Source organism: Suncus etruscus, chromosome 9, assembly GCF_024139225.1.
Source record: "Suncus etruscus isolate mSunEtr1 chromosome 9, mSunEtr1.pri.cur, whole genome shotgun sequence".
Lineage (NCBI taxonomy): Eukaryota > Metazoa > Chordata > Mammalia > Eulipotyphla > Soricidae > Suncus > Suncus etruscus.
Window position 1 is genome coordinate 34,920,412 of NC_064856.1, and position 18,325 is coordinate 34,938,736.

At 36.8% G+C, this 18,325-nt stretch overlaps 1 protein-coding gene across 1 annotated transcript in view; it reads left to right on the forward strand.

Moving 5' to 3' along the window:
- Positions 1 to 18,325, forward strand: part of SH3RF3 (SH3 domain containing ring finger 3) — a 351,630-nt gene that overhangs the window by 314,935 nt on the left and 18,370 nt on the right. Inside the window, 2 exon segments of the mRNA XM_049781320.1 lie at positions 1,169 to 1,422; positions 9,404 to 9,729. Of these exon segments, the coding sequence (XP_049637277.1) occupies positions 1,169 to 1,422; positions 9,404 to 9,729 (580 nt within the window).

Sequence of the window (18,325 nt, forward strand, 5' to 3'; positions counted from 1 at the left end):
TAAGTCAATCACATGAAGTCCTTTGATTCAGGGAAGCAGTTGGACACCCAAGTTCCTGCTATCTGCCATCAACAATTTCCAATTTCTTAAAGCTGAAATCCATGGGTTATAGAGGTGTTTACTCAGCTAACAAATGAAAGACTCTTATCTTATAAAAGGAATCCACAGGTGTTCCCAAGACCATTGGACTCTGTTCTATGTCATAACCCTGTAGAGCAAACCCCCATAGCAAGTGCAAATTCACATCATATTAAAGGTTTAGAGCCCATTTCAAAATTGCTGCATTTTCTTTTTTACTTCTTTAACACTCCAAATAGATTTTATACAAAAGTTTTTGGGGAAAGTGCATCTGTTTTTGAAATGAAGTTGCATTTTCTGACATCTCTAATAGCTATCCTGTCCCCTTTCTGTGAAGCTGGCAGCAAGGTTAATAAGGCAGCTCTGTCTAAAGAAAGACAGGTTCTGGATGTAGCTTCCCACTGCTTGTAAGAGGCATCCAAGCCTGTGGGATGTAAGTGAGTGCATTCTTTTGAGTATGTTTCTGGACATATCCAGCTGCTTATTAGAATGAATACAGATAGTAGCTCTGGTCTAAATTTGTGATTGCTAAATTTGTGATTGCTCGAAAATAATTCCTCTATTTCTTAATGTTTCTTTACTCATTCTAGAAATTCATATTAAAATTTAGACTTCATAATGGTTTTATATAGGGTACCCTACTGCTGAGTTCTAAACACTACCTCTTCATAGAAATTTATTAGGGTAACCCCTTAGTGCCACCAGGTATGACCCAAAAACCAAAACCCAAAGAAAAAAATTATTAGGACGTTTTTTGTTTTGTTTTGTTTTGTTTTTGTTTGTTTGTTTTTGGGGCCACACCTAGTGATGCTCAGAAGTTAGCTCCTGGCTATGTGCTCAGAAATTGCTCCTGGCTTGGGGACACCAGGGGATTGAACAGCAGTCCGCCCTAAGTCAGCCGCATGCAAGGCAAGTGCCCTACTGCTGTGCCACTGCTCTGGCCCCTATTAGGATTATTTTTGTGTTTGTCTGCTGTATACCAGTCTTCACTTCTCAGGGCCAATAGCTGAAAGTGGGCCTATATCTTTGATAAGTGCAATGTGGTTTTATCTTCATCCCCAATCAAAATAGTTCTGCTTTATTTCCTTAGGGTTCCCATAGGAGGGGGTCCTCCCCCCAGAAATAATATGATTGGAGGGTCTCCACTGGCCAAAGGGATGACCACAACCATCCATCCAGGTGGTGGAAGTCTGAGCAGCCCAGCTACTGCTACCAGGTCCAATCTGCCCTTCACTGCAACCCCACCCCAGGTTCAGCCTCAGGCTGCCTCTCCCTCAGTGAACACTTGCCTGAGGCACTCAGCTCAGCTGGCATCCAGCCAAGCCCAGAACACCATCCCTACAGGTATGTACCAGTTACAGGGGTCCTCTCTGCACTGAAGAACTTTGTATGAAGTGTTTCTGAAAAAGTCATGGGAACAGTTTGTTTCATATTTCAATCTAGGATGTTTGCTTGTGTATAATATTCATAAATTTCAGCTGATCTCCTGGAAATAAATGGCTTATCATATCATACTCTCCTGGAAGCTGAATTGAAATGGATTGAAGCAGTGATTTTTATCCTTTTTATATCTATGAGTTGGCACCATTGTGACCCAATAATTAAAAAACACTTTCAGTTAAGTGGCAATAACAATTTAATGAAATAGTAGGAAATTTCAGCAACTCATTGACTGGCCTTTGAAAAATGCTAGCTTCACTGTTTTTAATATATTTCTAGGAAGGATATATATGTAATATTATATAGGTTGGTGTTATATGCTGCAGGTATTTCAGTAAAAATCATGAATGGATGACTGAAGAAAACATGGAATTGAAGGGGGAAAATTATTGCCTGAATTGTGTGGGGTAAAATAAATTATAGAGTGGATGTTAAAATTATAAAGAAACTTCATCTTCTTCTTTGTAATTACAGTTTTGACCTAGTAAGAATGGCTTAAAGTGGGGCCTAAGAGATAGAGTACAGTAGGTAGGGTGCAAGCAATCAGCCTGGGTTTGATTTCTGGTTCCCCATATAATCCTCTAATCTTGCCAAGAATGATTCCTGAGTATAGAGCCAAGAGTAAGCCCTGAGAACTGCAGTGCAGCCCATATAAACTAAAATAAACCTAAAAAGAATGGTTTGAAGCATGTCTCAGGGTCCCTCCCACACACAGTAACTTTTCCAAACTATAGAGTTAGGGACATTGTCATAAGGTTGTGAATGGAACCTAGAACAGTAGACTGTAATTTTGAATGTCTTTTACTGGTACTGAATTTCTCTCCTTTACAACCTTAATTTCTGATAAATTTTCCTCTTATTCTCAAAGTGAGTCTTAGTAACTATAGAGAATATAACTTCTTTTTAGCTATAAAGTATAAATATATTTTTAGAATCTAATAAACAATGCAGTCCATGGAAAATGCTCCAGAAAGAAGCTTCTAAGGTGTGAAGTCAAAGTAATAAAGGTACAGTCAGGAAGCTCAATATCCAACCTCACTACATTGAGTGTTCCTTTGATAAGTGGTGTGTTCACTACCTACCATTTACTCCTCAGGGAAATTAACCTGCACATTCCTACACATGTACAAATTTTGGTCTTCAAGGATTGTGGGCTCTTGCTGGCACCCCTGGAAAGGACACAAACCACCAGAGTGTTTCAGAATATACCAGGTGTTCCTTCTGCTTACTAATCAGACAGAATTTCATCCCCACTGGTGAGAAATGCATACTGGTAAAGGTTGTTATGTATTATATGACTGTAACTCAATCATGAACACCTATCTGTGAAAAAAACTGTAGTTTGAGTAACTACATTTTCCATGGATTGCATTCTGTTTGGCAAGATTCTAAGAATATATAATATGAGATATAAAAATATATATTTTGTAACCATGGTGTTTAAAATAAAACTAAGAAAAGAAAGATTTTCATCCTTGCAGTCAGCTCTCACACACTAAACTAGCAGCAAAACCATGCTTCAGCTTTAACACTGTGGGTTCTGTAGGAGTGTCCCGAGAGGAATGGTTGATATAGGGAAAAGACTGATTTGAGTTTCTGTTTTGGCTCTTTTGGTGTGGAATGGGAAAAAAAGAGTGAGAACTGCTCCTTTGAAAAGGCTGGTCCAGGAATGAGCAGAATAACTCTCAGGGAAATCAACAAAGAAAAGAAGGTACACTCAGGAGTAGAAGTAAAGGAAAGAAATAGCTCCAGTGGGAAAGAATTTGTTCTTTCAGTCAGCTGCAAGTAGTTCAGTAAAAATCATGAATGGAGGACTCGGGAAAACATGATTTTTTCTTCCTCCCTGTCTTCTGTATGGTGGCACTTGTATCCAGGGCTATGTGAGAAGATTCTCCAGCAGTTGCAGTTTCTATTTTTACTCATCTAGAGAGTAAGAATATGATTGGAACATAATGCAGAAGAGTAAAAATATTGAAGCAAATTATTAATTATGTTATATATTATTATTAATTACTTTAATTTGTTCAAAAGGCTGGATTTTTTCTTAAGAATTCTTTTTTTCTTCTTTTTAGTTTTGGTTTTTGGGTCACATCAGGCAGTCAGTGCTCAGGGGCTACTCCTGGCTCTATGCTCAGAAATCGACCCCGGTAGACTCAGGGAACCATATGGGATGCCAGGATTCGAACCACCGTCCTTCTGTATGCAAGGCAAACGCCTTACCTCCATGCTATCTCTTCGGCCCCAAGAATTCTTTCTTAAGACAGGATTTTAAGCCAGAGGGAAGACATTTTACCAAATAGTCCAAGCACAGTTGTGAGAATTGTCCTACTGGCATCCTAGAACTGACAGAAGGAAGATTTTTTGTGACCAAGTGAGAGTATGCTGCCCAAGTTGAGTGAACCAGGGTTCAAGAATTGGAACAAAATGTTAAGAATTTTCAGAGGAAGAAAAGATTATGAATTTAAGATGGTATTGCTGGAAAGACTTTGGGTGCATGAGGAGCCAAGTCTAGTTTCTGGAGTTTTCAACTGATAACTGGAATAGTAGCAATATCAGCTCTGACTTAGAAGAACCTAAGAGGGGAAAAGTTTATGGAAGAAATAATGCCTGAGACTGAGAGTTACAGTGGGCATGGGTTGAGAATCATCCCATTAACTGGAGTCACATACATTGTGTAAATCTATTTTGCCTGCAAGAAGATGGTAGAACCGATGGCAAAATTGCATTTTCTATGTCTCTTTTGCTTAAATTAACCAATAATGAGGTGTGTGTGTGTGTGTGTGTGTGTGTGTGTGTGTGTGTGTGTGTGTGTGTGTGTGTGTGTGTGTGTGTGTAGCTCTGACCTCCAGAACACTGGGGAACAATTAGTTGCCTTTATACTAAAAAAGCTCCACATGCCAGATCTCTTTCCTATTCCAGTCTTGCTTATAATGGGCTAAGTTATTTAGCCAATGTGCACTCTAGTCACAGATGCAGTGTTTTCCTCTAGTCAGGAATGCATGGATGCAACCATTACATAATCCTTGCAGTAATTAAATAATATCCAAAATTCTTGACTGCCGACCCATAACTTGGTCATAAGTACCCAAAATATAGGTATCCCTGATCCTTAAAGCAGGGTATCTCAGGTCCACATTCATTTCCCTCTAGTGATAACCTCTTGTCAATTAATCTCAGTGTCCCATATAAACATATACATATGCATTATCAAATAAAAGTGAGTAATTTCTATCTCTCATGGAGTCTAGACTCTCCATCTCTGCAGTCCTGGGTTATCTGTGCAGTATGTTAGTATAATGGCCTTTCAATTCCATTTGTTACTAGCAATCTTCCAATTCCATGAAAAAAATGACATGCCAATCATTTCTCCTCTATTGAAATAATAAGCATACTCAAAATAAATTGGTGTGGTCTAGGGCAGCACAGTCCTGTGTCCTATCTCCTATCATCATAGTAACCACTATGGTGTGATAGTGGTTTAATTTTACATATAGGAGCAATAGGAAAAGTATTAAGGAAGCAGTTTCCAGCATACATTTCAACCTCAAACTCATCCACATATATTTGCTGTTACTGCCTGGTGAAAAATGGCCCCTACCACATATCAATGAATTAAATGTCACTAAATTCCCACAGCATTTTCCAACTTGTTCTGCATTTAGAAAGAGAAAAATTACTATTGGTGGTACAAGTAATGGATTGTTTGCTGTTGTAATTGTCCATTTCAGTGGATGTCAACAAAGATATTTGAGAGGCATTTCATCAAATACCTTTTTGCTTCAAGACCAAGTTGGGCAGTTTAACAAAGGTTTATGCTCATTGGTCATAATATCCACTATGATTTGTTTTATTTGATTACTGAAAAGGTAGAATTATTCTTAAAAAATACCAGTTTCCACAATACACATACTTAGATAAGTATAATGGCATGGCAGGGTCAGGAAATATGGAGAAGACCTCAGTTGCACTCATTTCTAATCCCAATTATAAAGGAAAAAAATTGACATTTTACAGTAGAATTTGAATAATACATGTGGTTTTAAATATGTGCTGGATAAATATTCAGATTTATGAGGGAATAGTGAAATTATTTATGGATAATTTTCAAGAGGAGATTCGTGGTACATAAATCAAGGTGTCCTCGATACATGAAAGGCAGTAGAAACTATAAGAATACACTAGAACTTTCTAGAGTGATACTAAAAAGAGAAAAGGCATGGCTATTAGAAGGCTCATCATCCTTCTCTGAGGAGATTATTTCATTTAATGTGAGACAAATGTATGGAAGAAGATGTTTAAGGTGTTGGCTATAGTTTTTCTGGAATGAAGATGTTATATTTAAACATCAAATGTGAAAACTTGCTGCAGTTTTCACCAAATTCCTATCACTTTCACCCCATCAAAAGGAATTTTCCACTCATGCCTGCTACTCTCCTCTCCTTAAACAGCAGAAACAAACAAAATACAGTATTTTCTCTAAGTTTAGAAGTTAGTTTTGTAGACTTTTTCACTTTATTTTTGTTATTGTCAGAATATGACTAAACTATCCAATAACTGTCATTTGCTTCTAGTTACTTATCTAACTTACCATAATCACCTTGTTTTGTTTATTCAAAAAGGGGTAATTTTATCTTTTTTAAAATAGCAAAAGAAGTATTCTATAAAGTATATTTATACCCCAGGTTCTTTATCCAATCAGCTGTCAGAATCATTTTGTTTGGTTTGGTTTGGTTTTTGTTTTGGGGTCACACCCAGCATGCTCAGGGGTTACTCCTGACTCTGTACTCAGATATCGCTCCTGGCAGACTAAGGGGACCAGAGTCTGTCTGGGGTTGGCCGCAAGGCAAACACCCTACTGCTATGCTATCACTCTGGTCCCAGCTGTCAGAATCATTTAGATGAATTTCATATTGTGGATATTATATATTATACTGTGTTGTCCAAAGTCATTTACTGTTTTAAATAATTATCTATAAGTGCTATTATAAGATCAAGTGGAATTTCATTTTGACTTTTTAAAGGACTATTCATAATGTGCTCCATAGAAGTTGTACCAATTTACATTCCCACCACCCACAGTGTATGAAAGTTTGTTTTTCTTCATATTCTTACCAGCACGTTTATAGAATCATACAACATTCTGAACAGAAGATAAAACTAAAGAAATTAGAATAGCAATAAAAAATTTGAGAATTAAACCCCAAGATCATTGATAAGTGAATTTTATAAAACTTTCAAAGAAATAACAGAAACATTGCTCAAACCCTTTAAAAACCTGAAAGGGGAACTATTCACAACCACATTATATGATACCAATATTATCCTATTCCCCAAATCAGAAAAAAGATGGCATTAAAAAAAAAAAAGAAGGGGCCGGGCGGAGGCGCTGGAGGTAAGGTGCCTGCCTTACCTGCGCTAGCCTAGGGCGGACCGCGGTTCGATCCCCCGGCGTCCCATATGGTCCCCCAAGAAGCTAGGAGCAACTTCTGAGCGCATAGCCAGGAGTAACCCCTGAGCGTCACAGGGTGTGGCCCAAAAAAACCAAAAAAAAAAAAAAAAAAAAAAGAAAAGAAAAGAAAATGGGCTAGTGATTAAAATGTTTACCTTGCATGAAGTTGATGTAGGTTCAATCTCTGACACCCTATCTGGTCCCATGAACCAGTCAGGAGTAATTTCTTTGAGGCCACAGGTGGTTAAATGCCCAGAGTATTATCTTCACTTATATGCATAATTATCTCACCTAGAATTCTTTATATATTTTTTATTTAAACACTTTGATTACATACATGGTTGTGTTTGGGTTTCAGTAATTTAAAGAACACCACCCATCACCAGTGCAACATTCCCATCACCAATGTCCCAAAACTCCCTCCTTCCCACCCAACCCCTGCCTGTACTCTAGACAGGCTTTCTATTTCCCTCATACATTCTCATTATTAGGATAGTTCAAAATGTAGTTATTCCTCTAAGTAAACTCATCCCTGTTTGTGGTGAGCTTCATGAGGTGAGTTGTAACTTCCAGCCCTTCTCTCTTTTGTGTCTGAAAATTATTGCAAGAATGTCTTTCATTTTTCTTAAAACCCATAGATGAGTAAGACCATGCTGCATTTTTCTCTCTCTCTGACTTATTTCACTCAGTATAATAGATTCCATTTACATCCATGTATAGGAAAATTTCATGACTTCATCTCTCCTGACAGCTGCATAATATTCCATTGTATATATGTACCACAGTTCCTTTAGCCATTCATCTGTTGAAGGGTATCTTGGTTGTTTCCAGGGTCTTGATATGGTAAATAGTGCTGCAATGAATATAAGTGTGAGGAAGGGATTTTTGTATTGTATTTTTGTGTTCCCTAGGGTATATTCCTAGAAGTGGTATAGTTGGATCGGACAAAGAAAAAATACAAATGGCCAAAAGACACATGAAAAAATGCTCCACATTACTAATCATCAGGTAGATGCAAATCAAAACAACTATGAGGTACCACATCACACCACAGAGATTGGCACACATCACAAAGAATGAGAACAAGCAGTGCTGGCGGGAATGAGGAGAGAAAGGAACTCTTATCCACTGCTGGTGGGAATGCCGTCTAGTTCAACCTTTATGGAAAGCAATATGGAGATTCCTCCTAAAATTCATTTTAAAATATGTAGATATGCTGAAGAGGACTCAAACTAGAATCATTGTTTAATCCATTAAAAAAAAAAAACCTTTATATGTGTCTCTTCCTAAAACCTGGAACCTGTGTGTTGGAGCCTCACAATCATGTAATTAAATCTCCCATGAGGGTTTATGTGTGCATAATCAAATCAAAGCATATTTGTGGAACTGAGTATATCAATTAATTTTTATCCATGTTACAGAAATCATAAGTGTTTCCAGTTTCTGGTAGAAACTTTCATAGGTGACCAATATTTTTGCTCTGATAACACAAGATACACACATGAGCATATCAAAATTGCAATAATAGATACTTCAGTGTGAAGGGTTGTGTGCTATGACAATTGGTGTCTCCCATTGGGTTTTACCAGTCAGGCTACTAGACGTCACTGTTCACCCTGGCATTATATTTTTCTCTCTCTTATATGCCTTAAATTAATGAGAGAATTTTTCAAAATTAACACAAGCAGCAGCAAGATTTATTTTAATATAATGCTGTTTAAAGAGAACTTCATCTTACAAATGGCAGATTTATATGCATGCTATGACTGATGCCCCTAACATCTTAGGAATTAGTTTTTGTAGTTGTGAACCTTCCATTCTATAAATCCAGAAACTTTGATGGTTTAATGAACAAATAAAGCAATAATCTGGAAAGACTTGCTACAGTGATTGAATAGACATTTTTCTTTAGGGCTGCCATGGTGAGAAATGTATGTAGGTTTCTATACAATAGTCATTAGTTAAAACAGTCCCATAGTGTATGCCCTCACACAGCCAGGTAAAGTTCTAAGGTGAGGAACAAAGGAAAAACACTACAGTTGGTGTTATGACTTGTGACAATGATCAACTCATCTGTAGTGGTGCCTAAAAAGTTGGGGGGTATTTTGAGATTTTTTTATAATTCATGTAATTTATTTTTATGATTATTTTACAAGATTTTCTAAAAGCATTAGTTTATCAGACCAAAGAAAACCGGACATACTTTACAGAAAACTGGGAACATGTCCACATTCGTGGAAACTTGGGAAAAGATAGTTTACCCATGTTTTGGAAATATGGAATATTCTGGGTTTCTCAGTTTGTTTATTTGTAAAGTTGAATCAGATCTAGAGAGATTTTAGAGAGACTGTAAGTTCTGGGAAGAGTGTTTGCAATTGCATTTCAGGTTGCGAATCATCCTTGTAACCCTTTTCTCTCTCCAACCTTGCACTCCAGCTGCCCACGCTTCAGCTCAAGCTCAGGACCGACCAACTGCTACAGTATCACCCCTGCGGACCCAGAACTCCCCATCCCGCCTGCCTACCACCAGCCTCAGGCCTCACACTGTGGTTTCCCCACAGCACATTCATCATTCCCTGATGCAGACAGTGGCTGGGGTGCAGGGTTCCTGGCCGACCATTCCACTTTCATCAGCAGCATCAGCAATCACCCCACCCAATGTTAATGCTGCCAACCTCAATGGAGAGACTGGAGGAGGTGGTTCATCAACATCCAGTCCTACCAACACAGGATGCAAAGCAGATGAGAAAAAAAATGAAAAGGTATGTGATCCACACTGGAAGAACCCTGGACTAAACCCCCAAGTGATCCTAATTCTGTGACATGACCCACCACTAAGTATTTAATGTGAGCACCAAGTACCTGCCCTTGGATGTGCCAAGCCTGTGAGTCAATGGGGATAGCAGCAAACTAGATGGTCACTGAAGTGAAATTTAGATAAGTCTCAGATCTAAATGAGAAGGGCTGACAAAGGCTAGCTGTAGTTTTCATGTAAATATCCTTCTCAAGTTGATTTTATTTTATCTGTCAGAAAATCCATATAATGCACTTAATTTTCTTGAACAAGATCCTTTGAGCCAGGTTCCACACATACATTGTGAGCAACGCTCCTTCTTCAGTGGGCCATGCCATTGCATTCCTACCCTACTCAACCACACAACTGTTGGCAGTGATAATGCTGACCTAGAATAAATATTTTTAATGTATAACTATGAAGGATATTGGGTTTGTTTTACAATTGAAATTTGAATCTAGGGAACTTGCTTCAGTTGCCCTCAACTGGATGTTGAATTGATCAGGACAAGGACTCATATTTCTATTCAGTGTTACATGATGGAACAATAATATAAGTTACATATCTATTTCAACTATTTCCATTTGAAATGTGGCTTAGGTGGTGAGCACTTGAGCTCTTGCAAGGTCCTAGGTTAGGTTCTAAGTGCTACACAGTATCTGATTCCATAGCATTGCTGAGTTTGTTCCCATTGTAATAAAGAATGTTTTGATCATGTATTTTAAAAGTTAAAGTATTTTAAAAATAAAACAGTGGTATTTAGTATAGCAGTATTATCAATTAAACACAATATGCAAATTTTTATTGTTTAAATACATGTTGTTAGCTTATAAACCAAGCCCTGTCCACAGAAAGAAGCTAATGTAAGAGGCAGACCTCTGGTAAAAGTAAAAGTGATAAGAAAGAAAATTTACATCTGAGGCTTATTTTGGATCATTGCAAAAAAAGTAGATCCCTATGCTGTCTGCCAGAATCTTTACCAAAATGCCTTCATAGGATTAAATAATGAATATTATCTAGGTGGTCTAAAAGAGATATGTCCCTAAAATAACTCATGTGGTAAAGGTGAGCAAATGGTCACTCGAAGAACAAAATCAGAAAGGAGAGATTTTCCACGTTTAACTCCAGGATTTATCAGTAGTCATACTCTCTTTATGACCTCCTTAGTCAGTTTGTAATTTATAGAAAATTATATATCAGATACAATATGTAGCATATGCTATACATTATATACATAGAAATGATGTACTGCTTTTATATATGAAAGTAATTGAAATTGAAATTGACTTACAGGAGATTATTCAGAGACCTTTGTGTTAACTGAAACATGGGGGTTGAGATCTTCTGTTAATTGCCATTCTTCTTATTTTAGAAGTGGTTTAGTTCCTTTCTCTCCTGGATTTTCCACATTCCATTCCTTTTGCAACCTTTATATCTGTTTATATCAGTTTTTAAACTATACTGTGCCAGAAAAATTTTGGATGTGGCCCTTTACACCAGATGTTTATGCCATGCCAGGGGAAACTCTGGCCTCTATCTTCTGTTCCTGTGATGGTGATGGCTTAGTACTTTTTCTTTTCATTATCTATACCTTGTTCAAAGATCTCATTTACTGCAATCCACTTGAATGTTACACTCCCTGTGGAATGATATTCCAGGAGACACTTGTACTTTCAGTGTCTCTATAAAAGTGCCCTTTAAACTAAAGTTGAAAATGACTCACTCGGAGATCACAAGACTGAGTCAGTGAATTTTTAACCAATAATTTTATAGATTGAATAAGAATAGAAATTAAGTAGATACCATATGTCTACAGCAAAGAGTCAGTAGAGAGACTATTATATAAGCTGAATCCTGACTTTAAAACTATTTCAAAAGGCCTCAAATTCCTAATTAACATACCCTGAAGAGTGTTTTGCTCATAGAAGGCATCTGGTGACATTTGTAACTAAAAGATTGGAAAATTGTTGACCATCTATTTTAACTTTCAGGTCTTAACAGAATTTTAAAATTTTATAAGCCAGAAGAAAGCTAAGTTTTACCTTAGAGTTACATTATTTCAGTTTAATAAAATAATAGATTATTGAGACTTTCAAAGCCTATAAAGATCTTTATATCTAATATATGGTATTCTTGAAGCTCAGAGAAGTTACATGACATGAGTACTAGGGTCAACATAAGATCTCAAGTTTCTCAGCACAAATGACTTACTCCAATCCCAACTTGTGGTGGTGGGCAGAGTGATAGCACAGTGGTCGGGCATTGCCTTGGATGCTGCTGACCTGGGATGCGCCCAGGTTCTATTCCCAGCATTCCATATGGTCCTTTGTTGCCAGGAGCTATTTCTGAACACCGAACCAGGAATAACCCCCAGAGTGCTGCAAGATGTGGCTAAAAACCAACCAATCAACCAACCAAACAACAACAACAAAAACAAATATAAACACCATCTGTGGTGGCTTTTTCAGTCTACACAGGCTATGATATCAGATGATTGGAGATATTCCAGGAGCTCATAGGTGTAAAGTCTGGAATAGTAGCTGACAGGTAGCAATGAGCTAGAGTGGGAGAGGTATGTATGTTTTTGAGTAATCTGCTTTCTGGTTCTGTACAGTCACAGCCCTTATCAATGTGATCATTCTCAAGGAAGACAGCAAAATGCCTTGACACGATGAACATGTACTGGCCACTCTGGGGCACAATTGAGACAGAGCATGAATCTAAAAGCCTGTGTCTTTTATTTATTCTCTCCTTCATTTATACCACTTAATTGTACCTTATATTTTACTTTGTTTAATACTAAAGTGGTAAGAACATATGCCAACTATAAAAAATCAATACTAATGGTTATTCCTTCAAGATTCTTCAGCGAAACGGTGAGCCAATAGTAGCTATAGACATTTATTTTAAGGGACTGGCTGACATGATGATATACAAATCTAAGGGTTGGACCACGCAATTGGATACTGTAAAACACTTTAAATTGCTTTAAAGACCTTCATCTATTACCCAAAGCCCATCTTCATTATCAAGCAATGTATTTTAAGTAGTACCCTTATTTAAAAATCAACTGATTATATAAGTTAACTAACTAGAGTGTGCCTTCACAACATTTAAACTAGTGTTTGACTATCACTGAGCATTATAGCATCACCCATAGCTGACACATAAAATAAAGTCTATCTCTTTTCATCTTGATATCTATACCATATCTATAAACTATAGACTTCAAGTAAAATTAGTAGTTAATTTATGCTCCTCCCTAAGATTAAAACTATATTAACTTGGAGCTGGAGTGGTGGCATTAGAAGGAAGGTGTCTGCCTTGCAAGCACTAGCCTAGGATGGACTACAGTTCAATTCCCCCAGCGTTCCATATGATCCCTAAGCCAGGAGTGATTTCTGAGCGCATAACCAGGAATAACCCCTGAGCATCACTGGGTGTGGCCCAAAAAACAAACAAAAAAAACCCTATATTAACTTTCTCCATTTCTTGATATCATATAACTGAAATATTGAGATATAAAGATAAAATACTAAAATTCTAATATCAAGTCAACACTACTTATGATTTCTAATGGAAGAAGACAAATATGTTTTTATAGTAATATAAGAAACTAACATGCATAACAAGGAGGAAATACTCATAAAAATTATAGTCTTTATATATTAATTAATTCATAACCACTTTTTACTAATTCTATATCCCCTTGACTTCAGTTGTTGCTCATCTGGTTATGGCTCTTTTCTAGGTTTGCTGACCTAAATCTTTACTCCTGAGAGTCTAGAGTCAATGTGAATGGAGTCTTGTATGAATTGTTATTGAAATTTTCATTGACCTTAACCACAAAGATAGAAATATTTGAAGCCCTCAATGATCTTCTGTTTTCCAGTATACAGTAGAAGTCCAGTTTATTTATATTTTGTTATAATTAGACTCAATCACTCTAACCAGAACAGTAATTCCTTGTTAGCCTATAGATTCAGAGGCATATGGAGGTTAATATAACTTATTAAATAGCAGTTTGAATTTTCAATTTAATAAAATATTTGCTGTGTTTCCTGATATAAACATTTTTCCCTTTGGAACTAAACCTCTGCAACCACAGATCTTAAGGTTATTTGTTTCATTTCCAGTGAATTTCTAAGAGTAACACTGTGTGGTGTCATTCTCTGTTCATACCTTTATTCCTAAACTCATTACTGCTGACAAAGGTATAAACAATATCAGATTCCAGAGGCTGATTTATCATATACATAGTCTTCTTACATCAATTCTGCAAGATATTGCCACAAAGATGGCACTTTAACCATATTTTTAAAAGGTGACTTCTTTGAGCCAGCTTCCACAGAATGATAACTATAAAGTATGCCAATATATAAAGCATGAGTATGGGCCATTACCATACTCTATTTTTTGATGAAGTTATTGCTAAATCAGAAGCAGTACTGTGTGGAATCTTTTGATAGAGAATAAGGCAGTTCTTTGGACATAAATGTTTATTCAGGAAAAGCAATTCTATATTCAGAGTGTTCCAGTGGAAACAAAAATGCCATCTATTCCTGATTAAAGAGTTCCATGTATTTTCTTATCAGCCAAGAAAGGTGTTTATATCAGTGTCTCAGTGTTGGCCTCTCTTAGCATACTGGACACTCAGAAGTTGACAATAACCCAGCTGATCTTGGTGAACAAAAATCTGTTAGTGAGCCCATGCATATTTAATTTGAAAACTACTTTAGCTGAGGAAAGTATATAACTGGTATCCATAGACTGAGTAATATTCTCCTCTGTTTTGTGTCAGCTTTTGGTGGACATTCACAAATTTATTACCACCCAATCAAGGAAGACTTTCTATATATCACTTCCCCAGACTTTCTTAGAACCTATTTTTCAATCATGTTACTTCCATTCTGTTATTTACCATTTAGTGAAAAATATCAGCCCTAGTCTACAAATTAGTATTCACTCACACCTTTGGCTATTACTCCTTCCAAGAGGAATAAACACGTTTGCTGTTCAACTTTATACCCACAGGGAAGATTTTCTTCAAAACTGTCCTTTAAGAACTGGAATATATTGCAGCAGTGTTTATTTTCAGATGGAATTTACGGTTGTACAGCACTATCTTTATACCAAGTCCAAGTCTTTTTTGTCAGTTGTCATAAGTGCAGGTTCAAGGAGGGACGATTCTAGTAGGAGAGGGGAACATTAGCATTTAGATCACTTTACATAAGTTGCTTGGACCTTAAGGGACTATTTGAACTCATATGCCACTACCACTTAATTATACGGTATCCCTGTTAATTGTCATTAGCATTCAGTGGATGAAATGACACTCAGTTCATGGTGGCTAACTGTAAGGTTGTATGGCAACTTGGTGTTGTCTCTGATAACACCTAGTATCAAGCCAAAAGATGTCTCAAAAGAACAACTATTTGAAGAGACTGACATAAATTTGCTTCAAACTCCTAAGGATCTGTGCTGCAGTTCACCTGTGGGCACCTGTTAATGGCTCCAAATAGCATACCTTCTTTCACTGACACTTCAAACATCATTTGATCTAGTGGATTTTGTGCCCCAAGTAGCAGAACAGCTGACAGCCTGGGAATATTATGCTGTTTCAGATCCTTTCAACTTCTCAGCTATAAATTTTTCAGGCCATTCAGTAAATGGGTCAGAATAACACATCCAAATCAAGACTATGTTGTCTCCAAAATCTAAAGAGGCTCATTAGTGTTATATTGGCTTTTTGATTATAATAGGGGTCAAATACTAAAATGTAACCCTCCACCTTAGAAAGGACATATTAATATTCCCCTAGATGTTTTCCTCTAGAAATTTCGCTGAGGTAAAGGCCTAGGAATTTTTATTGTCTGTATTTATCACCTTTTGACATGCAAATCTCTTAATAATAAGTCTATTTCACTTTAAATCTTATGCTTACTAGGTTCACTAGGATAATGTCACCAATTCAATGGAATACTTGTGAAAGTGTAAGGTTATCCTGTTCCCTGTGAAATAAATTATGACACAATGTTGGTTAGTTTATACATTACTAGAGTAGGAGAGTAAAATATATTGCTGAAATAAAAATTCTTTTGTTTCTCTATATCTAAAGGTACTAAAGGTATGGGTTGAAAATATTTGAAAGTTTAGTAACTTCCTACCAGATACCTGGGGATGAGTTAATTTGATCAAATGAAACCACATCTGGTACAGACAGCAACTGCATTTAGTCACCATCTGGTTAAGTTTACAACCACCCAAACTCTGTCATTCTCAAAGATGCATCTATCTGCTTTACAGGCGAAATAGCATCATTGAATCATGGCCTAGGCATAACAACCCTAGCATCCTTCAAGTACTTGATGGTGGCACTAATTTCTGTGTTCCTTCAGGGATAAGTTTTGCTTTTACTTTAATGTTACTCTTTTCCTCATAAGGCAGCTCTAGTAGTTTTCATTTTCCCTTTTCTAAATGATAACTGATCCCACAGGTCAAAAAAGCCAATGCGAGTCTTCTGACAGCTATAGACATTATCTATCATAATAATGTTTTCTGGAACTTCAGGGGGATATACAGCTTAATTGGAACATAAAACTCCATAGACAGCCTCACCTCCATGAGTTCCCATTCTGGCTGGTAAATTATAATGATGTTTTAGATCTCCTATAACTAATGGTAGTTCATATCAATTATGTATTTCAATAGTTTATGAAAGCTATAATTATTTTCTTTTCCCAATGTAATGTTATCTGGTATTTTTAAACTAGTATATACCTTAGAGATTGCTGGAAAATGTTAATTGCATATATTTTTGGAAATATATTGAATGTGTTAGAGTATTTTTCTTAATAAATTTTGACTTTTTCATGGAAGGGGTTCAGGATCTATAACTTGTAATTCTCAGACTAAATTGCAAGAGCATAACTTTTCTGCTTTAAGCTATATTTGCTAGTCTTTGAACTCTTCTATTATGTAGAATAAATCAGAATTTAGTTGATTTTCCCAGCTACTTCCATTCTAGGGACTCCACAATACATTATCACAGATTTTTGAAAATCAGGCTATTTTAATTGTTGGCTTGTTGGTAACTATTGTTGGTAACTATTCCCATCCTATATTTGGCATTTAAGTTTTCCCAGCTGGTCCCAGGCTCTAGTTGCTCCCATCAAATTTAGCTTCTGAAGTCAATGCCATAGGGATTTTCAAAGAGCCATTTTTTAGTTCATTAGGTGCTAGAACCCCAGATACGTATCTACACAAACTAATTAATACTGTGAGCTGCCTCAATAGTGCCATAGGCATGCACATCCTGCAAACCTACAGGTAAAGCCATGCTGAGAGATCTCAGACATTTATTTCCCACTGACAACACAATACTCAGTAAGAAAGAGTTTCAAGAATAAAGTGTCATAATCCACACACATATCTCAGCCTGCCCTTTTGCAGCAAAGCTCTTCTTGTTAAAATTTTCCCATTTTCCCATTGCTCACTACTCAATCTGGTGAAACTACATCAGATGCTTGTCCAGAACTCAAATAACTTTTTTGTTTAATTTTTATCTGGGGAATATACTATTTTCTCCACAAGTAATTTGGCATTATTTTTTTTTGGTTTTTGGGTCATACCTGGCAGCGCTCAGGGGTCACTCCTGGCTCCATGCTCAGAAATCGCTCCTGGCAGGCACAGGGGACCATATGGGATGCCGGGATTCGAACCAATGACCTTCTGCATGAAAAACAAATGCCTTACCTCCATGCTATCTCTCCGGCCCTATAAGTTGGCAATTCAAAGAAAAACAGAACTCAGATTTTGGGCCTGAGGTGACTACATAAACTTAGTCCCATATAGATCCTGACACCTCATCTTCTTCCCATTTTCTCTTCTTTTCTGATTATGTTAAAATGATAATAGCCACAGATGACTATTGACTTCAGAATGGCAGATCATTGATGAAATTTAGTAGCAGAATATGGAGGGCTCTGGGGGTACCATCAGGGATAGTTACTGGATTCTAGTATAATTCTCGTATAAAATATGTCTGTTTATGATTCACCACAGGAATGTATAAATAATAAACCAACCAGAGATATCACTCCGTGGTGGGACACAGACCAAGCATACATGGGGTACTGAGTTTGATCCTCAATACTCTATCCCACTTAACACCACTGGTTATGGCCATGTTTTTTAACTGAAACCAAACTACAAACATGTATAACCACAGTGTTTAAACAAAGATACTATTATAAGAAAGAAATTAAAAATAAATCTTCAGTCCATTTTCTTATTTTTTCTTCTCTTCTTTTTCTTCTTTGTTTCTCTTTATTTTTCTTCTTTTTCTTTCTCTTCATTTTTCTTCCTCTTTTTCTTCCCATTCTTCCCCTTCTTCCTCTTTTCTTGTCTTTTTTCTTCTTTTCCTTCTTCCTTTCCCTTCTTCCTCTTTTCTTGTCTTGTTTTTCTTCTCTTCTTTTCCTTCTTCCTTTCTTTTCTTCCTCTTTTACTTCTTTCTCCTCTTCTTCCTTTTCTTCTTCTTCCTCATTTTCCTCATCTTCTTCCTC